This window comes from Penicillium mononematosum (assembly GCF_028829835.1).
Source record: "Penicillium mononematosum strain IBT 11891 chromosome Unknown utg000001l:1.0-4488741.0:1.0-4491989.0, whole genome shotgun sequence".
NCBI classification, from domain to species: Eukaryota; Fungi; Ascomycota; class Eurotiomycetes; order Eurotiales; family Aspergillaceae; genus Penicillium; species Penicillium mononematosum.
In genome coordinates this window covers 3126924-3148150 of record NW_026643271.1, presented here as the reverse complement: position 1 = coordinate 3148150, position 21227 = coordinate 3126924, and the positions used below count along the sequence as shown (strand labels likewise).

At 52.1% G+C, this 21227-nt stretch overlaps 7 protein-coding genes across 7 annotated transcripts; 3 read left to right on the top strand and 4 right to left on the bottom strand.

Annotated features, from left to right (window-relative positions):
* Window positions 1-209: 209 nt before the first annotated feature.
* On the bottom strand, window positions 210-2926 carry N7519_001173 (fused D-mandelate dehydrogenase faamily protein/uL22 family ribosomal protein; the record flags this gene model as incomplete). Its single annotated transcript, XM_057287951.1, has 10 exons — window positions 210-359; window positions 427-614; window positions 858-1071; window positions 1239-1328; window positions 1624-1809; window positions 1883-2164; window positions 2219-2328; window positions 2402-2633; window positions 2687-2785; window positions 2840-2926. The coding sequence occupies 10 exons, from the start codon at window positions 2924-2926 to the stop codon at window positions 210-212; spliced, it is 1638 nt and encodes a 545-aa protein (XP_057154034.1).
* Window positions 2927-3594: 668 nt separating this feature from the next.
* N7519_001172 (NAD(P)-dependent alcohol dehydrogenase) lies at window positions 3595-4872 on the top strand (the record flags this gene model as incomplete). Its single annotated transcript, XM_057287950.1, has 3 exons — window positions 3595-3651; window positions 3701-3833; window positions 3896-4872. 3 exons carry the CDS (start codon window positions 3595-3597, stop codon window positions 4870-4872), a joined length of 1167 nt encoding a protein of 388 aa, XP_057154033.1.
* Window positions 4873-5121: 249 nt separating this feature from the next.
* Window positions 5122-6001, bottom strand: N7519_001171 (SDR family NAD(P)-dependent oxidoreductase; the record flags this gene model as incomplete). The annotated part of the gene is made up of 3 exons (XM_057287949.1): window positions 5122-5393; window positions 5449-5879; window positions 5946-6001. The coding sequence occupies 3 exons, from the start codon at window positions 5999-6001 to the stop codon at window positions 5122-5124; spliced, it is 759 nt and encodes a 252-aa protein (XP_057154032.1).
* Window positions 6002-6237: 236 nt separating this feature from the next.
* Window positions 6238-8664, bottom strand: N7519_001170 (uncharacterized protein; the record flags this gene model as incomplete). Its single annotated transcript, XM_057287948.1, has 5 exons — window positions 6238-6687; window positions 6743-6776; window positions 6831-7116; window positions 7182-8473; window positions 8564-8664. The coding sequence occupies 5 exons, from the start codon at window positions 8662-8664 to the stop codon at window positions 6238-6240; spliced, it is 2163 nt and encodes a 720-aa protein (XP_057154031.1).
* A 483-nt stretch (window positions 8665-9147) lies between these two features.
* On the top strand, window positions 9148-10077 carry N7519_001169 (putative 2-deoxy-D-gluconate 3-dehydrogenase; the record flags this gene model as incomplete). Its single annotated transcript, XM_057287947.1, has 3 exons — window positions 9148-9276; window positions 9333-9548; window positions 9628-10077. The coding sequence occupies 3 exons, from the start codon at window positions 9148-9150 to the stop codon at window positions 10075-10077; spliced, it is 795 nt and encodes a 264-aa protein (XP_057154030.1).
* Window positions 10078-11272: 1195 nt separating this feature from the next.
* Window positions 11273-12973, top strand: N7519_001168 (ferric reductase family protein; the record flags this gene model as incomplete). Its single annotated transcript, XM_057287946.1, has 1 exon — window positions 11273-12973. The coding sequence occupies one exon, from the start codon at window positions 11273-11275 to the stop codon at window positions 12971-12973; it is 1701 nt and encodes a 566-aa protein (XP_057154029.1).
* A 6611-nt stretch (window positions 12974-19584) lies between these two features.
* Window positions 19585-21223, bottom strand: N7519_001167 (clathrin-mediated endocytosis regulator UBX3; the record flags this gene model as incomplete). Its single annotated transcript, XM_057287945.1, has 2 exons — window positions 19585-21024; window positions 21089-21223. 2 exons carry the CDS (start codon window positions 21221-21223, stop codon window positions 19585-19587), a joined length of 1575 nt encoding a protein of 524 aa, XP_057154028.1.
* Window positions 21224-21227: the final 4 nt, after the last annotated feature.

Genomic DNA, 21227 nt, shown 5'->3' with positions numbered 1-21227 from the left:
CCATCACCCTGGGCCATATCGTTTAAACTTTTTATTGGGTTCTCCTCCGAGTGTTGGCGCCATGACCTTAAAATCTTGTATGATCCGGTATCGATTCCGTTCCAACATACATAGCTGATGCACAGAACTCCGATCCTTCCCGTCCACCGCAAAAATCTTTTCACATTGCGTAACCACACATCCCCTCACACCTTCTTATGGCGATCCGTTTATGCCTCGATGAGAGCACGGCGGATCTGGGTGCCACGCTGGCGGGAAGAGAGGCGGACCTGCTTGTCGGTGCTGGCCTTCTTGACCTCCTCGGCAGCCTCGGTGAGGATGAGCTCGATGTGGCAGGGGTTGGTCATGTAGGGGTTGATCTGGGAAGAAAAAGGTCAGCATTTTTGGCAAATACAGACTCAACCGTAAATCTTAGGAGAAACGTACACGACCGTGGGCACGGTAAGTGCGGCGGCGACCCTTGGGGGCCTGGTTGACCTGGATGCGCTTGATGATCAGAGCGCTGGTGTCGAGACCCTTGCCATCGGCGTTGGCCTCGGCGTTCTTGAGCAGATCGATGATGTGCTCAGCGGACTTGACGGGCCAGCGGGCCTTGGAGACACCGAACTGCTTGCCTGTAAACCAAAAACTGTCAGTCGATGTTCGACTCCATTCACAAATTTTCATCCAGATCGTAGACAATCCACAGCATCGCCAATAAGCCAAGAAATCCATCCTATCGTTTCGTCCATGTTTTCCTCATCACTTCAGTGCATATCCCAGTGGCTGTCGTATATTTGGCGATGCTGTTCGTCCTCCCCACAATCCATTCAAAACCCCGATCCATCCGGAATTTTCTTCAAAAAAGGGCGACTCACCCTGAGCAGTGCGACCGGTGGAGCCAGCGTAGCGGCGCATGGGAACGGCCATGGACTTGTTGGTGACGTTCTCGAGGAAAGTGAGGGCCTTGGACAGCTTCATGCCGTTGACAGCCTGGGCGGTCTCACGGGTGTTCTTGAAGCTGACACGGAGGTAAGAGCCGCGCGCGCGGGCGCTCTTGGCCTCCGAGATCTCCTGGGCGGCGTAACGGACCTGTGAAAAGCATCGCTCGTTAGCAATGGGATCGTCGTTGGGTGTTGGTGATATTGGCGAAAGTCGACCCGGCGATCGGACATTGAATGTGCATCACACGAGTGGCATTTCGTAGAGAATGGGATTCCGAATGGGCATTATCGTTGACAGGAACATGCAGCACTCACCATCTTGAAGGAGTTGGCGAGGGGGGTGTGATGGTCCTCGGTGGTGAGTTGTTGTCGCTTTTCGTCGTCGTCCGGCTCTCGCTTGAGCCACTAGATTTGGTGCGGTTTTTTTCGCTCTTGGCGCTCTGGCCCTAAGCGAGCCCTAACGCTAGCCGTTTTAGGTGGATTCTTCCTTTTGAGTTATGTCAGAGATTAGTCATTAAGATTCTGCCCCACATCTCAGGTGTCGATATGTCTAAATCGACTAAGGTGAACACCTTCTACCTAGGTACCCTTGGAAGCTACATACATACTCAATACTTGATGATTGAACGGAACAGATTTAATTCTTTATAAACCCACATCTATATTGTCCATCATTTGCCTATTTCTTCTGCTCTGGCACCTGTGTAATAAGCTCACCCTTCTCAACAGCCGACCGCAAGTTATCGAGTACCAAAATTTCCATCTCTTTCTGAGTCTCATAAGTCGCAGTACCAATATGCGGCAGCAACATAACGTTAGGGTTGCTAACAAGCCCGGGCTCAATTTGTGGCTCGCACTCGTACACATCCAGACCAGCAGACCGCACCTATATAACAGCTAGTCAGTCGCCTATCCATCATGGAAGGGAAGGTTTAAGCCCAATGCGCAGCATTACATACCTTTCCAGAGTCAAGCGCCGCGACCAATGCTTTCTCATCAATCAGCGCCCCACGCGCCGTGTTAACAATCACCACGCCATCCTTCATCTTGGTGAACTCGGTCGCACCAATGATGTGGCGTGTGGATGCATTCAAGGCCAAGTTCAAGCTAAGCACGTCCGCATTAGCGAGCAACTCGTCAAACGAGACGTATGTCGCACCGCCTTCCAGCTCGGCTGGCAGACGGGACCGGTTGTGGTACTGAATCTTCATCCCAAAGGCCTTGGCGCGGATTGCCATTTCCTGCTCATGGTTAGCTGGCGTCAGGTGGTGAACTACTGCGTCGGTGCTACTTACCCGTCCGATGCCTCCCATCCCCAGAATTCCGAGGACTTTGCCCTTGGGGTCGTGGCCCAGGCTGGTTTTGTACTCCTTTCCTCCTGCGGTGATTGGGCCTTGCCACTTTCCTGTGTTCATTGGCATTATGGTTAGTTACTGGTTACTGGGGGAGGATTATTCCTCTGATTTAGAGCCACTTACCTTCCCGGAGAGCAGTCATGGGCACATGAGCCTGGCGCAGAGCGCCGATCATCAGGAAAATGCCAACATCGGCTGTCGCATCGTTCACGGCGACTGGGGTGCTGGACACAGCGATGTTCTTCTCGGAGCAGGCGGCCACGTCAATGTTGTCGTATCCCGCGCCGTTGTGACAAATGTACTTGAGGGATTTAGGTAGGACTGCGAGCATCTCTGCATTGAACGGGCCGGTGTACTATGCGCTGTAAGCAAGATAACTTGGAGTGAAGGAGCCAGGCCGATGTGTACCTTGGTGGAGGTGTTGGACCGATAGAGCGCGACTACATCATCATACTTGCCGGCCTTGCAGTTTGCGATGAACTCTTCTCTGGTTCCGCTGGGGAATTCCTGATATCGTCTGCTTTAGCGGGATTTGATCGCGGCGCAATAGGAATTGCTAACCTTCAATGTCAATAGAGATGAGATGCTCTCCCACTCCTTGCGCGCGTGTGTGATTTCTCCAATGAGGAGAGCTGATTGTGTTGCCATGTTGTTTCTGCAAATGTTAGATGCGCCAAATGATATCGGCGGGGTTGCTCACACTTGTAACGTTCTAAGGTTCTATAGTTGTATCAAGAGGGCAAGGCGACAAGGCGACTGAGGGGGATGAAGCGAGCAACTTGGAGATTAGTAGCTTTCAGAATGAAAAGAAAAGAGAAATTACAAGAGTCTAGGAAATCCAAAAAATTATTGGAGATCCCCGCTATCGCGGAACCCCCCATGTCGTGACGGGGGCTCCTCCGACGGTGTCCTGGATATAGATATAGATCAGACCGTATACATTATATACGTTGTATAGATCAACCATATGTCTCCCAATTCATTTTACATTTATCTCTATACTTCATTGACTTAACTTATTACTTCTTCACTTGTTAGCCTCTCACCCTTCTAAGTGCAAATGCACACATGTAATCACCCCCACGTCGGGTATTGAAATCACCACTTTCATCCAAAAACCGACAGCGGAGCACCTCCGGGCTCAAGTCTTCCCCCCCACGACGACCAAGTGGGGTGTTTTGCGTCTTTTGAGGGGAAACGGGCCGAGTTGACTCCAAATGCCGCCAGAGGTCGGATTTCGCTTCGCTATTTACTTCGAATCTTTCTTCTGTTCTCTCTAAAACTTCTTACTCCTCCCTACACTGTATATACACATCATGGCAAACACAACTACCACCGCGCTCGTTCTCCACGGCGCCAAAGACCTCCGCCTAGTAAGTAAACCAAACACAAACCAAGAACCCAACCCTAACCCAAACCCAGGAACAACGCACCATCCCCGCTCCGTCAACAACAGAAGTCCAAGTCGCCATCCGCGCAACAGGCCTCTGCGGCTCAGACCTACACTACTACAGCCACGGCCGCAATGGCGACTTCGTCGTCCGGGCACCAATGTGTCAGGCCACGAATCCGCCGGCACAGTAACAGCCACCGGCAGCGCCGTGACAACCCTCAAAGTCGGCGACCGCGTCGCACTAGAAGTCGGCCTCCCATGTCGCACCTGCGCGCTCTGCAAACAAGGCCGCTACAACATCTGCAAAGGCATGCAATTCCGCAGCTCGGCAAAAGTCTTCCCCCACCTCGACGGCACGCTGATGGAGCGCACAAACCACCCTGCGGATATGTGCCACCTGCTCCCGGACAGCGTGTCCGATGCTGGCGGTGCGCTCGTCGAGCCGCTGGCTGTCACGCTGCATGCTGTGCGTCGCTCACACCCGCCGAGTAAGGAGGAGGTTGCGATGAACCGTGCCGCTGGGGAGGAGACTGCGGCGTTGGTTTTTGGTGCTGGTGCGATTGGTCTGCTGCTTGCTGGGGCTTTGGCTGCTAGTGAGAATTTCTCGAAGATTGTTGTTGCTGATATTGATGCGCGGAGACTTAAGATCGCGGAGGGGATGGGTATTGGGCTTAAGACTGCTCTTATTCCCAGGGCGGAGACTCCGCCTCCGGCGAAGGATGCGCCTCATGCTGAGCAGACGGCGTATGCGCTGGAGAATGCGCAGAAGGTTGCTGCTGCGTTGGTCGAGGCGGTCGGGGCTAGGGATGGCCTTGTTGTAAACGGATTCAGTCGTGTTTATGACTGTACCGGTGTGCCCGCTTGTGTGCAGGCTGGTATCTATGCTAGTGCACCTGGTGGTGTGCTGGTGCAGATTGGTATGGGGAACCCTATCCAGACGCTGCCTGTTGGCGCCGCGGCGCTGCGCGAGGTGGATATCATTGGTGTGTTCCGTTATGATGGACATGCGTACCCTGCTGCTATTGCGCTGCTGGCGAGCGGGAAGATGAAGAGTGTTGAGGAGAAGGTTGTTACGCATAGACTTAAGTTGGAGGAGGGAGAGCGGGCGTTTACACTTGCTGGGAAGGGAGTTGATGAGGAGGGGAACCCTGTTGTGAAGGTTATTATTGAGAACCGACGGGGCTCCAGTGGCTCTCTGTGAATTTGATGCTGGTGACGATGGTGATGATGATGATGAATTGTGTTTGGAAATACCCGGATTGTGATAATAGAGCAAAAGGATGGATATATATGTGGGGTTGTATATGTGGGTATGAGATTTATGAACAGCAAAATTGCATCTACAAAATTGGACAAAGGCGTTGATAATAGTGATAGCTTGTAGGGCGCGAAAGGCCAATGAGATATATTGCCACTTCTTATGCTATTCTTCCTAATATTCCCGGGTCGCTCATTTCAACCCTCCAGCTAGCAAGAGGCTCTGACCCGTCATGTACCCTGTTTTCACAAGCATAGTCACAACATTGGCCGTCTCCTCGGGCGTCCCAAGGCGACCAAGCGGAATACCAGCCGCTACCTCAGGGATAGCCGCAGCATTGGGAATCATACCGGTGTCCCCAATCATGGCAGGTGCCACATCGTTCACACTGATATTGAATTCAGCCAGCCGGGTAGAAAGGTTCTTCATCATGCCTGTCAGACCACCTTTAGAGGCGGCGTAATCTAAAAGAAAGTTAGCTTGATTCCCCCCCCCCCGGAAAGAAAACGAGTGACATACGACATCCATTGATTCCTCCGCCTTGCGCAGCAATCGAGGACATAAACACAATACGCCCCCAATTCTGGCTCTTCATACGCTCCACCACCCCCTTGACGAGAATGAATGAAGCGCGCAGGTTGACCTGTAAAGTATAATCGAACTCTTCGAGAGAGCAATCCCAGATTTGCGGGAACCGCTTCCCGTGCCCAGCGTTCGAGATCAGGATATCGGGTCGGTGGCCGTGCTCGGTGTCGATCTGCTGGAACATCGTCTCGATGTCGTCAGCGGAGCCAACATCCACTTTATGAATTGAGATGCGGAGCTTGTTATCGGCGTATTTGCTCTGCAGATCGGTCACCAGCGCGTTCATTGCGGTCAGGTTGGTCGCGTATGTCAGGGCGAGATGCACTCCATGTTCGGCAAGCTGGTGTGCGCAGGCAGCTCCGATGCTACAAGATCCATTGTGAGTTATTCATTCTCGGTGTTGAGGTAACTTGAGTTGGGATAGAGCTTACCCTCCCGATGCACCGGTGATAAGCGCAAGTCGGCCCTGGATCTCGTTAAGTGACATGATGCGACAGAGTTGATATATGTTGACGATATGCAATGATTCAAGTGCAAAAGTAAACACCCAGACCTCGAAGTTTGATCTGGCAAAGCAAAAAGGACTGCGTTGCTGGCCTCGGTTACCCCTCGGGGCCATCTCCGAGGGTAGCCCCCGCAGCCCCGCATCATTTGCCGTCAGACTGGGGTGTGGGGGTATCACATCACACGTATCATACAATGAGCAAAGACATTCCCAATCATTTAAAAGAGAAGGCTGCTGCTCATATCCCCCATCCAAGCAGATGGCTGCCAAGACTGCGAGCGTGGCTCCCCAGATTGGTACATATCAGAGGCATTCTGGAACGCATCCAGTCCCAACAATCCGCCAGAAATCTGGTCTCCGGATACATAATCGCCCACTGCCTCCAGATCCAGCCAGGAGAAGTCATTTGCGGGACTGAATTGCATGTATCCCGGGTCTGCGACCGGGTTCGGAAGGGCTGTTTGCAGTGGGAAGTCACTATTCTGCTGTGTCTCTTCGGTTGGGTTTGACGTGGACTTGGGCTTCCACAGAAGCTCTAGAAGGCGAGCATACCGCGACCCGACATCGTCGGTGCCGGCGCTTGCTTGTTTGAGGACTTGGGTGGTTCGGATGACTAGACCTTGGACTTTTGCTTCTTCTGATGGGACCATCATTCCGAAGGAACGAGCCTATCGTATCAGTTAGACGATATATAGAAGAGGACGAACTGCACAGGGTTCTTACCTTGTAGAGGAAAACGGCAGAGTAGATGCCATATCTAAATCGCATGAGCTGTTTGATCCGATATAACACGCGATGAGATCAAACTTACAAGTAGAAGCGGAGAGGCATGAAGTGGAGATGTTTCTCAGGATCTACCAGATCCACCAGGATTGTCAGGTATGACTTGGCCGCATCAACAGATTCATAGATGAATCGTGAATCCTGCATCGAGGCGACATTCTTGAATGTCGATCGTAGATTTTCTCGCTGGCCTTGTAAATCGGTTTTCGGTTTGACTAGCGACTGCGAGATCGCAGCTTGGAACGCGAAAGCAGTTGTATACAGACGCAAATACTCGTACGACAACTGCAGTGTTGCCCGCATAGGTGGTGAGCCTATTGATATGTTAGAACCAAGACATACCCAAAAGCCCAAAGAATAGAGAAAAAGGCCAACTTACAGTTTAATGAACCCCAAAGTGACTTCCACCGCAGAATCGCCAGACGGAAATCATCCACATATTTAACATAGTCTCCCATCAGCATCATCTGGTTACTAGTACGCATCCCTGAATACAAAACCTCATGAACGTTCCCATAAAGCTGCGTAAGATCCAGCATAGCCTGAAAGATCTTCGCATAGTCCTCGTCGCCCTCATTAACCGGCTGCAGCGACGGGAAATCCTGACTAACAAGACCAGTCATAGGCCCCGGCCCACGAGACCAGAAAGCACGTCCAATACGCACAGAAATCAATCGATCAGAGACATAGCAGCTCGCCCAGGCCAGCCGCCGACGAGCCTCACTCTCCTGATCACCATAAGAATCCCCACGGAAAGAAGTGCGATCCATGCCGATGAAATACCCCGAGCGCAACGCAAGCCCGACATGCATCCAGGCAGCGCGGTCTTCCTCTCCACGCCCAACACGCTCAATGCGAGGCCGCAGTCCCTGCGGCTCCCACTCGGCAAGTAACAGAAGCGCTTCGACCGCTTCAACATCACACTCTGCGCCCGCGGCGATGCCGGAAATCAGTTCGTGCATGTACTTCGAGCAGTACTCGTGGATCTCGGGCTGGTCGACCAAGTCCTTGGAGGCAATGGTCAGGACTGCGGTGAGCAGGTGCTTCTCATTAGTGGCGAAGGCATCTAGAGCGGTGCGCGTGAAATACTTCCGCGGCACGAGGGGAAGATACGGATGGAAGTTCTCCGCGTAGCGGGAGATCAGTTGCCACACCGTTTCCGGGTCTAGAGCGCACGATTGAACGAGTCTGTAAGCCCTGATTCCGGTAGTTGGGTTGCTAAAGTCTGAGACAGCGCCGTTGCGCAGGCTGTTGTATACCGGGAACGTTGTTGGCTCCGACCGAACATGGTCGTTGGGGACCTCCGGGATTGTCCCCGTGTCTTCTGTGGCGATGCCAGTCAAGCATTGCCAGGCGTCTGATGGATTGCGCGGGACAGATGATATAGAGGTGTCGTCTTCCTCGACGGATGCTGAGGCTGGAGCTGGTGGGTTAGGTGGCAAAAAGACTACCGGGCCGGGGTAGGATGCCGATTGCACTCTGCGGTTTTCCGAGTTGGTTGGGCTTGATGCTTCCGAATCCTTGCCTGGTGAATTATTGACTGGTGTAAAGTTTTTGATTTTGTTCTTTCGGATTCGACGGCCTCCACGGTTTGAGCCGCCGAGTATGCATTCACGCTTTTCGCGCACGCAGCGCGTACATGGTGGTTTGCCAGGTTTACCGTTGGATTCTCTGCATGCGATCAGCGCGGAACAGATCCGGGAAAAGACAATAAGAGCTGAAGGTGAAACAGTAAGAAAAGAGTAAGAAAGATGGTCTTACAGGTCACATCGAGACTTGCGCTGTCGGCAATGCAAGCAGGCTCGAGAGACGCGTTTGGCGATATCGCGCCGCGAGGCTTCTGACGGGGATTCTTCCTCCATGGCTGTAGTAGAGACATTGAAGAGTACGAAATCAAAGTCCGGCTTCTCCACAGAGAAGTCCGACCCTTACTCATCGTGTCCATGCGGTAGACGCCTCCATGTGGGGGACGAACGTTGGGAAAGGCTAAATGATTTACCCTATTGTACTTGACCTCTTTACATGTAATTATTTCCTTTTAGAAGATTTTAGAATAAATTGACTAGCATACTAGCATACTATAGTATTAGATATGTCTTATTGCTCCTTATACGCTATTTAATTAACCATTCAGTCATATGTTTTCAGGTGAAGAGGAAAACCGTCAATAGCCGACGGCTAATGACATCGGCTATAGGAATTGCCCGGAGCAACCCCGCGTTCTCATTTGGGTGGGATGGGGGTGGGATGGGGGTGGGATCTCTTATTTGGAGCTCCTCCCTTTTGGTTCTTTAGTTCTTAGAGTTCTTTTCATTTCAAACCTCCTTTTCATATCCATATTCACAATGGCAGACGTAATGTCCCTCTTCTCCCTAAGCGGGAAAACCGCCCTCGTCACCGGTGGAACACGAGGTATTGGCCAAGCTATGGCCTTTGCCCTGGCTGAGGCCGGCGCCGATATTATCTTGGTTCAGGTGAGTCATTCATAGTATAGAAAGAGTTGAGAGAGCATGTGCTAACATGTAAATAGAGAGACACCACCAACACATCAACCAAGGACGAGATCATTAATCGCCTTGGGCGGAAGGCATGGATCCATGTCGCCGAACTTTCAGATCGGCAAGCCGTCAAAGGCATCGTTCCCGCATTGACTAGCCAAGGGCTGAAGCCGGAGATTTTGGTGAACTGTGCAGGGATCCAACGGCGACACCCGGCGGAAAAATTCCCCGACGAGGACTGGGACGAGGTGAGTCGAGAGCCCCAATATAAACCAATATAAATCCGCCCCCCCTTGAAACACCATGTCTTACTGGAATAATACATAGGTCCTGGAAGTTAACCTTTCCTCCGTGTTCATTTTGTGCCGAGAATTCGCCGCCTATCTATTGGCTCGTGATGCCTCTGAATTCCCACAGGGTCACCGAGGCTCCATCATTAATGTCGGGTCCCTGCTCTGCTTCCAGGGTGGAATTACAGTCCCCGCCTATGCAGCATCCAAGGGTGGCATTGGGCAGTTGACCAAAGCGCTATCGAATGACTGGGTCGCCAAGGGAATCAATGTCAATGCCATTGCGCCCGGTTATATTGCTACCGATATGAACACTGCTCTTATCAACGATGCTGACCGCAACGCCGGTATCATGGCACGTATCCCTGCTGGTCGATGGGGTAACCCTGAGGATTTCAAGGGAGCGGTGGTGTATCTGGCCAGTCGGGCTAGCAGCTATGTGTCTGGTGAGATACTCACCGTTGATGGAGGATGGATGGGACGGTAAATGTTTGAAAAATGAATATAACGTATATTATTTTGAATCAATTGAACATATAAATCTCTTTCTTTGGCTTACAACATATATTGTCTTATACTGTCTTATTGTCTTATTATCGTCAGATGTGGTCAGTGCGTTGCCCCTCGACAACGCCACTGTCTGACAATAAAACACCGGTCTGAAGAACCACGCACATGTGAATATCTACGGGTTTTGACCGGCTGTTCTCCGGGAAATTGAAAGTCTACATAATTAATAATGTCTCAGACTTCCTAGGCTCTCATCCAAAGGCGTCACGCCCAGAATCGAACCTGGATCTGCAGGGATCGTCAGCAAATCACACCCCATCTAAAGGAGACACTAGTCATCTTGGAAACACCGGCGTCCTTGGTGTCACTAAAGGAGTTCTCCCGATAGGTTTCTCGGCCATTTAAACGCCTTGAACACTTGCTAATCAGACCATATAGGGCCATACAGGGGCTTTGCACAGACCTGACTCGTGGTCCCCATTTATCTGTTTAAAACTCCTTCAGGGCCGATCTTCCATTTCCATTTGCATTTGCTGCATTTCTTCCGGTTCTTCCATTCATTTGGCCTTGAAAGACAGTCGGCCGGTCTCGATTGTTGACACTCTCTTTACTGAACTTGGGATTTACTCCTATATCTGGTCTGGACTGCCTCTAGTACATTGTCTAATTCCACCGAAAAGGGGAAAAACGTGCCCCCCTTGCTTACATTCCTGTCGACTTTGCAAGAGTGAGAGCCTCTACCAAGTTTCAATTCTTGGTGACGTGCTAATTTCTCTCGAATTCCAAAGATCAGGGTTATTTTGGGTCGCTTTGTTGACTTCATTCACATTGAAACAATCCGCATTGTTCATTGTCCTCAAACCAGCCACAATGTTCCCATAATAAGACATTGTCTTTGTCCGATACAATCAAAGAGGTCTTTCTATCTATACTCACTTTCGCCAACCCTATAACCCATCCCTGATCTACCGTCTACGACTTCGATTCCCCGCAAACGCCCACTTCCAATATCTAAATTTTCATATTTCAATCTCAGCCGCTGAACAGCTCGAAACATATTCCAGATCGTCTTCTTGACTAGTGGGTTGTGCAACGTCCAGAGCACAGCCTTGCATGTTTTCAACCCAGACCGCAACTTCTTTCTTTCTTTCTTCAATATCTGCGCCCGTTCAATGGCAGCAACCCATCCGCATATCGCGGCACGAGGGTACGGGTCGAACGCCACATACATATATGAGTACTCCAGGGGGCTGGGTGGTGTGGACGTCCCCCGCGATGTGATCTTTACTCAGATCATCTACACTTCCCTGGCCATCGTGGCATTCGTCTTGTTCTGTGGCCGAGTCGCCCAGATCAGCCATGCATATCTACGACAAATCACTGCATCTAGCGCAAACAAGCAACAGCAGACCTTCTGGGCCCAGGAACAGTCAACATGGTGGTCCAACATCAAGAAATACATCCTATACGCCCCATTAGGAAAGAAGCGACACAACCGGGAACTACAGCTCTCTTCCGCTGTCAATGTCGGCACCTTACCCTCCCGACTGCAGACCATCCTGGTCGGGCTATACTTCGCCAGTCAACTCGCGTACTGCCTCATCCTGGACTACAGTGTCAACAACAAGGCAGCTTTGATGGCCGAGCTGCGCGGCCGATCCGGGACGCTGGCCGTCCTCAACATGATCCCGCTCTTCCTCCTCGCGGGCCGAAACAACCCCTTGATCCCATTACTCCACATCAGCTTTGACACATACAACCTCCTCCACCGCTGGCTGGGCCGCATCGTCATCTTCGAGTCAGTCGCACACACAGCCGCATGGGCCGTCAATGCGGTCGACGAGGAAGACTTCGCCCGCATGCTCATCCGCGTACGTGATACCCCTTTCTTCCTCTGGGGCCTGGTCAGCACAGCCGCAATGGTCTTCCTTTGCCTACACTCCCCCTCACCCATCCGCCACGCCTTCTACGAGACCTTCCTCCACCTGCACCAGCTGGCCGCAGTGTTCGCCTTCCTCGGCGTATACCTGCACCTGCAGATAGACGATCTCCCACAGCAAAGCTGGGGTCACACGATCGCCGCAATCTGGCTAGGCGACCGACTCGCGCGACTCTTCCGCCTCGTCCACCTCAACATCTCAACCTCCGGCACAACAACAATGGTCGTAGAAGCCCTCCCCGGCGAAGCCTGCCGCGTAACCTTCCACCTGCCCAAACTCATCCACATCGAACCAGGCTGCCATGTCTTCGCCTACATCCCGCGGATCTCATGGTGGATGTCACACCCCTTCTCAATAGCCTGGGCGGAACCCAGCACGAGCAGCACAGCAGCCTTCCTCCCTTCCCCAACCCAATCCCCACCAACCCAAGGCAAAGGATACACCGACCTAGAAAAACAATCCAACCTGCCCGCCAAACCCTCCAAACCCTCCACACAAGTCTCCCTCATAATCGGCGCCCAAAAAGGCATGACCCGCCGCCTCTACAACCTCGCCAACGCCTCCCCCTCAAAAACCCTCACGCTAGGAGGCTTCATCGAAGGCCCCTACGGCTCCCACCCAACAAACCCCCCCAGCTACGGCACAACAGTGCTCTTCAGCGCCGGCGCAGGAATAACCCACCACCTCCTCCAAACCCGCGCGCTCGTCACCGCCGCCGCGCAAAACACCGCCGCAACGCGAAAAGTCTACCTGAATCTGGTCTGTCCGTTCAACAGACCACCTCACCTGGGTAAGCAGCTTCATGGACCAGATCCTGCGCCTGCCGAATCGGCGGGATATTCTCGTCGTGAAGCTTTTCATCTCGAAGCCGCGTCGCGCGGCGGATATCGTCAGTCCGTCCGCGACGGTGCTTATGCATTCCGGTCGCTGTAGGCCGGATGTTGTTCTTGATGAGATCTTGCCCGGTAGGACGGGTGCGACGCTCGTTAGTGTTTGTGGGCCTGGGGCTTTTGCTGATGAGGTGAGGTCTGCGGCTAGGGGAGAGGATTGGGAAGGGGGCTGTTGTGGATTTTGCTGAAGAGGCTTTTACGTGGTGAGGCTTCGTTTGTGGTTTATATGCATTCGCTTCTTCTTTTTCTTCTTTTCCTCCCTAGGGAGTTCCTTTCTTGTATACAGCTTTTTTTGTTCATGCATTCTTTTTCTTCTTTTCGGTTGGCGGTTTGCGCATATACCTCTTATTGTTTAACGGTATACACTATCACTAGCATAATTTCCTGTCTTCTCTACATACATTTGGTAACGTCTTATTGAGAACTTAGAGGGGATTTGATCTATGTATCTGGGGTGCAAGAGATGCTTGAATGAAGAGTAATAAATATGTAATTGAATAAGAGGCTCTATACTAGTGTATGTATTATCTAGGGCATCCCCATCTGCAAGACCAAGTATAATATGTAAACAATAGAATGTCCAACAAGAGCGGAGGGATTAGATCTGGCGGTCTAATGCAGAATGTTTTTTTTTTTGGGTGGAAACAGTAGCCACCTCAAGCCTGTTCATTAAAAAAAAGAAAAGACAACCGCCAAATGGCATAAATCAGGCAGTCTTGGTCTTCTTGCTGCGCGTTCCCTTGGGCACACGAGCAAGCCAGTAGATACCAACAGCAGCAAATATGTTGAAGATGATAAACGCGAACATAATTCCGAAGTTGCGCCACGCGTCGCTCTGGTAACTCAGCACGCTCGCGAGGAAAGTATCCGTCTTGTCAATGCTGCAGAAAGTGCAGTCGCTAGTGGCATTCCCGTTCACGAGGTAACCGCCGCGAGGGGGCTCGATCATGGTTCCGTTTGGTGCATAGAGTCCGTTGATGTAGGTGTTCATGTATTCCATACAGGTCTTGCCGGCAGTAGGCTCGAAGTGGAGCATCTCGACTGGCTCACAGAAGACGTCTGCGCCGGATGTGCCGGTCGACAGCATTGCGGAGACTAGATATGTGAATGGCGAGACGCGGTACATGAAGATCCAGAAGCGGGGCATGTTGTCGGGGGTGGCGAGGACACCACAGAAGACCAGACAGAGGGAGAAGAGTAGGTTGGCGAGATTGCCTCCTGTTTCGGCGAGCTCGATGCCGGCAATCATCATGTGTGCGAAGGTGCAGGTGAAGATCATGAAGCTCAGGATGAGGAGCCACATCAAGGCGCCACGCTCGTGGAGGTCGTCGGCGCTGGTGTTGCGTTGGAGCCCGATGGGGTAGTACCAGCAGACGAAGATGAGGACGGACATGAGGGCGTTCCAAGGGAGTTCGACAATGATGTTTGCGGACATGAAGGCTTGCCAGGAGTATGATTTGGAGGGGCGTTCGCGGACTTCGTAGAGAGAGCGCTGGGTGACGAAGTGTGGCATGATTTGTTGTACCAAGTTACCGAAGACTGTCATCAACATGAAGACACTGAACATCTGGTTCTGCAGTCCCTGCATACTGTTCTGTGCGTGGAAGAAGGAGAAACCGACGTAGAGAGCTGTGAGAGTGCAGAGCGCAATCTTGGAGTAGATGTAGACTGGGGTTCGCCAGTACTGGCTGAACACGCGGACGAGACATTCCCAGAGTTGGACGGTAAACGGTGCGGCGAATTCGTTGAAGCTGGTTGGGTCGTTGTCGTTTGTGGCAACGGGCTTCAGAGAGAGGTTGGACTTGAGCTCGGCGAGGTGGTTTTGGACTTCCTTACGCTCAGGGCTGTCACGCCACACGGCAGGCCAGTCGATCTCACTATGGGTTCCGGGGGCAGCTCCAATGACCTCTAGCATCCACTCGGCAGGGTTGGCCTCGGGAGACAGCTTGGGTGCACCGTTTCGTTCAAAGTAGTTGGAAAGCGTCGAGGACTTCTCACCGATTTCCCCGAAATGAGACGGTCTTACCACCCTTAGCGAGGAACAGGAGACGATCGAAACGCTGGAAGAGCATAGCAGAGGGCTGGTGAATAGTGCAGAGAATAGCCTGACCGTGCTTAGTCAAGGTATCAATAAGATCCAAGATAGACCAAGATGTTTGACTATCAAGACCCGAAGTGGGCTCGTCCAGGAACAAAAGCAGCTGTGGCTTAGCAGCCAGCTCGACACCAATAGTAAGACGCTTACGCTGCTCGACGTTAAGACCTTCACCGGGGACACCGACGACGGCATCCGCATAGTGTTCCATTCCAAGAAGCTTGATCACTTCCTCGACGTAATCGAGTTTCTCTTGGCGAGAAACGTGACGCGGTTGACGGAGAATAGCACTAAAGCGAAGAGCCTCGCGGACTGTGGTAGTGTGGAGATGCAGATCCTGTTGTTGGACGTAGCCAGTCTTACGTTGGAAAGACTGGTCGCGAGGACGGCCATCAACCAACATTTCACCAGACACAACACCCATTGTCACACGCGTGGCAAGGACATCCAGAAGAGTGGTTTTACCGGCTCCAGAAACACCCATAAGAGCAGTGCATGTACCGGGCTTAACCCAGCCGTCGACGTGGTCGAGAATGCGACGTTCCTCTTTCTTGATCTGGATATCGTAACAGACGTCTTGCCATTGGAAGATAGCAGTTTGTCTCTGGATTGCGGCAGTGGTTCCTTCGCCGTCGGAGCTAGCACCATCCTTCTTTTCGGCAGAGGACACGGCGTGTGTCTGCTCGACGTCATCGGAGCTGCCAGAGTGCTTGGGGGCGTGGCCGCGACGGAAAAGCAGAACCTCACCCTTGGACTTCGCCTCGGAGATGTACTCGGTACCGATGAGGTAGGTGGCCATGAAGAAGACCATGAAACCGATCATGATTCCCAAGTTTCTCCACCTGTGACTGTTGGAGTACTGGAAGCTAGCAGTGTAGTAGGCCTCGCCGTCGATAAAGTCCTGGCCGGCTACGGCTCCTTTCTGCGAGCAGATCTTGTTGAACGGACCGACATCTGTGTAGCCGTCTCCCACCGGGATGAAAGAATCCGGGTTGCATTTGAACTGGCGACCGTGGAACTCGTTCACGATCAAGGTTTCGAAACCGTAAGCAATCGGATCAATATAGTTCATCCAGCGAGACCATCCAAGCATGTTGCGGGTTGGGATGGTGAAACCAGTGTAGATGACTAGACCGAGGATCAGGATAGCGGCGGGCACCAGAGCCTGAGATAGAGTGCGCGAGTAAGAAGCGATCGTACGGAAAACCATGGACATGGTCATAGTAGTCACGAAAGAGAAGAGTAGGAAGGTGAAGAAGGCGCCGGCGGTTTGGCGCAGACCAGTCATGAAATAGAGCGTGATGTTGAAAGTGATGGCATTAAGAATCTTATACGGCATGTCACACAGCATTGACGAGATTGCTTCGGCAAACGGATGATACATGGCGTAACGGGCTTGTTTTTCGACAATAGGACGTTGCGCGTAAAGGGTCAGAATCTCCAGGGCACTGGAGAAGGAGTTGAGCAAGACGGCGAAGAAGAGAAGGGCACCACGAGAGTAGAAACTAGTCACATCATCAGGCAACTGGAAGAAAACCGAACCGATAATCAATGCCATGATAGTGTTTCCAATCAAGGCGGATATAGTCAAACTGTAGTCACCCTGCAAACGCTGGAACCCACGTGTCACACAGATCTGGACCTGCTCGGTGACAGATAGGGTGTATGGAGACTTGACACGCTGACCCTTCGACTGCATAGCCTTGCGAGACTCGACAAACTTATCGAGAGACTCGCCACCAATCGGGTACTGCTGATCATAGTCGGCGATCTCTTTCTGAAGCTCCTTGTACGCAGCGCTGTTCTTCCAAGCGGCGGCGAACTCGTCGGGGGTACGGGGGACCATGTTCTCAAAGCCAGGCTTGACAATTCGCTCAGCAGGGCTGGTGAGAGAGGTCAAGAAATCGGCAGTAGTCTGGCGCTCGGGACAATCGAAGCCCATGTTGGTGAAGAATTCCTTGGCCTCGGTGGTGCGGCCGAAGTAGATCTGTCGACCCTCGTACAGCACAGTGACCTTGTCGAAAACATCGTAGGCACTTTGGGACGCCTGGTAGATAGCAACTGCACAGGTGGTGCCTGAGTACTTGGACATCAGGTTCAATGTCTTACAGAATTCCAGGGCATTGGCACTGTCCAGACCACGGGTACTGTTATCCCAACATTGGAGAGGGCTGCCGCAGAGGGTAGCCTCGGCGATACTGACACGCTTCCGCTCACCACCGGAGACACCACGGATGAAATCGTTACCGACCTGGGTGTTGATTGTGTGTGACAGACCAAGCATGGCCATGACGACGTCACGCATGTGCTCTGCGTATTGGTCCCGACTGACACCCGGCAAACGGTTGCGCGGGCACGAGCCATAGCAGCAAACTTCAAAGTGTTTCCCACAGAAAGCTGGGGGAAATGCACGTCGGTTTCGGCAGTGTAGATGGCCTCACCGCGGAACTGGCTGCGCATCTGCTTATCGGAGATTCCTTGGTAGTTCAGGTGAGAGTTGCCATCCTTGAAGATACCGTTCATCTCTCCTGCGATGGTCTTCAAGAAAGTTGAACAGCCAGATCCAGGACGGCCGAGAACGACCAGCATCTCGCCGCTCTTCACTAGTCCATCAAAGTCGCGGAGAATCTGGATCTTCTGCTTGCCAGTTCCAGTCATGGAACGGAACAAGGCACCGATTTGCAGAACGGAGTTGGCCACATCCTTTTGGTAATCTGTGGGACTGCCAAATCCGTGCACGCTGAGGTTCTTGAATGCTAGGCCAGCCTGACGCTTCGGGTATCGTTCTGGATCGCGGGATTGGATGGCAAGGAGGTTCTTCATCCAATTCTTGGCCTTGAAGTTTTCGCTGTGAGGGTTCAAGGTCGAGTCCTCATGGGTTTCGATGAATGGGTTCTCTGCATTTTGGGTTGAGACAGAGAAGCGGGTTGACTGGCGGGTGAGTTGCTGGGCCAGGCGGGTGACCTCGACCTCGGCGTAGTCCTCATTGCCAATCTCGCTCTTCTCATTAGCGGTGTCATCGGTGCTGACGCTGGCGGTGGGGTCATGGCGGCGAGCTTCCATGTTGGCGACATGGGATTCCTGCACGTCTCGGGTGCCGGTGATATTAGGGTTCAATGTCCCTCAGGAGCGACATGGTGACCTTCCACGGTCACTGTCGAATTGAAATGAAACTGATTAAGTGGGGTAATATCCCTAGAAAAGATGAATAGGAGAGGTGATCACCATCAACGGGATGGGATGTATATAGAGATTGTATAAGATTAGGGTTCGACTAATAAAAAAGGACGGAAGGATTCAACGAGCGAAGGATTTGAATTAAGTACGAATATGAAAAAGCAAGAAAAATAAAATAAAGAAATAAAAAAATAAAAAGGGTTCAAAAGATCTAGAGATCGGGACTCGGAAACATTGTATCCTGTGTCCGGAAAGGAAATAAAAACGGGGACACCCGTTGAAACAGACCCGGGGCGGAGCTGCTGACTTTCCGGAGAATTGCAATTTTTCGTTTCGGATTTTTTTCTTTCTCGAGACTCTAGCCCTTGGCGGCTTAGTGCCAAGAAATAGCAATACTATATTAGGCTAACAATGGCCATCTTGGATTCATTATAAGCGAAAGTAATTTATTATAGTACGCCAACGAACACGAATGCGATGTACTACATGTACCTGTACCTATGTACATAAGTACATATACCTATATAGGTACATAGGTATGTACCTAGGTAGGTACATGTATGTAATACTTCAGCTAAAGAGGGATGTCGGGTATATGTACATGCCATGTTTTTTTATACACGTGTGCACGGGTACAACATCAACGCTTCCAGAAGGATGTCGGGACGAGCACCTTCCGTTCCACAGACAGCCCTGGAGGGCTCGGATGCCCGGGCACAGTGCATCCGAGGCTGACTCAGCTATGTCTGGACCTACCAAGGTATCTATGGATGGACCCACCTGCCTAGGTGGGCATAGATAGATCTTTGAACGCGTAAAAACCATCTTATCTCCGTCCAATTCCCCCGTACTTAAGCCCCCCCTCTTACCCCTAATTTTATTATGACTGGACCAAATGAACGGACGAAATCGGTCGAATGGACCAAATGCCCATTTCGTCCGAGTCGAGGCGTCTCTCATCTTGAAATCTCTTGGGAATCTCACGCACCAGGATGCCAGGATGTGGCACTGTCAGAGTCAGATAGGCCCCCCATAGACCTCCCTTGCATGAGGCTGATATGCAGTCTGATGGCCCATCCATGGATTGCTCCGTCCTTCGGACGAGTCTAGCCGGAAAGGCACCACCTGGGCAGGCTACAGTGGTTTTTACGCCTTACCAAATACGGAGTATGCCTGTCTGCTCGGTGGAGCAGGCAATTTCCAAATTTGAATCTGACCACACGTAAGTCAGCCACGCAGGGAAAAGTGAAATAACGATCGAATCATAATAATCTAAATTGTACATTGGATATTGGAACGGAAAACAGAGCGGTGTGCCAGTAGTCGTGGTCCTCCCAAGGAACCCCCACAAGCAACATTTGAATCATAGAGATCAGTCATATTCAAGACATGTCGGTCACAGCCTCGTCATCATCTGCATCTGCATCTTCATCTTCATCCTCATCAATTAGTTCCACCAACAGATTGCCACCACGGCCAATCTTCTCCTTGACTGACCCTCCCTCATCAACGGGGTACACCACCCGAGGCATCGGTGAGACCAGTCGGAATCCGTATTGGTGCACAAACCCCTCTGGTGCACTCGCCACGCGCTCTGTTTCCTGCTCCTGTAAGATGTCGTAGCACTCAACCACCGCGTAGATCTCTTCAATATCCACATCGGGCGCAAACTTGCGCATGATACGATCGCCGGACGGGAGCCGCACGCTAATACGAACGGCGTCCTTGACATCTGGTCCGGGCTCCGCGCTAAGCGATTGCCCGCGCCAAAGCTTCCACTGGGCGAGATTGCGGCGCCGCTGCTCCTCAGCCGCCTGTCGGCCAGCGGCTTCCTGTTCTTCGCGTTGGCGTGCCAGTTCCGCTTCCCGGCGCTGGCGCGCTCGTTCACGGTCGATCGCCAGCGACCGCTCGTAGGCTGAGTCTTGCTCTTCGCGGAGGCTGCGCGAGGCTTGTTGCTCGGCGCGTGAAGACCGGAGTCGCTCCAGCGGCTCGCTGTTCGATGTCACGACTGTCCGGAGCTTGTTCACGACCTCGGATGGCGTAGTGAGTCCTGCGATCCGTCCTACGACAGACATGGCGGTTGACGAGACATTCGGGGTATGGACGATAACCGCTGCAAAGGGGAATTTTGTGCATTTCAATGAGTTGGCGACTTGGTATGCTTCGGAATCTTGCACGTTGCCGCCCCACACCAGGAGGTTGTTCTGGGGGTCATTGATGAATTCAACGACCTCAGGTGCCAGCAGAGTATCACGAACCCAACTGTTCGTATCGTCATGCTCTGGAGATAGGAGAATGACCATGAGGTACTTCAAGTCGCGATGGGCTTTCTCCAGCGCCATGTTGTATCCATTCTCTAGGAACGGAATCGGGTTAGATTCATATTCTTCCTCGAACTCGCGGATAAAGCGAGCGGCAGTATCCTTGGGGCCGAGGGCTCGACGGCCAGTGGTATTCCGGCGAGCGCCTTGCAGCGCCGGGTTCGCTGTCCTGTTGAACAAGCGTGGCAAGAAAGGGAAAAGGACACCAAACAGGCGGAATGAAGTGCAGAGGAGTCGATACACCAAATTAAATGGAGTGAGGAGTAAACTGAGGATGAATGGAGGCCTGTAGATTGGCTGATCTCCTGGTTGTGTGTCAACTCGTGGAGCCAGATCTGTAGCTGTGGCACGAGTAACTTGCGACAAGTGTTCGGTCAGATCGTCCGTCATTAAATTCTGGGTTCGGCGGTTGGGTTGGGGTGGAGGTGGGCGATCCATGGCAGCGCGAGCTTCTTCAAGGGGATCCGGGCCTTCCCCATCAAAGAACTTGGATATGGCAATCTAGCGTGCGGGGATCAGTTAAACTCTCGTACACTTGGCCAGGAGCCGGGGGAGATAGACTAACTTGCACATTCCATTGCGACCGACGAAGTAGCGGAATTGCCTCTGAAGGTTCCTGGCTGGTGACAGCCATGTACATTTCTAGCGTAGACTTCTCGCTATCGGAAAGCTGGTCCAGGTCAACCTCCGGTTGTGACATCTTG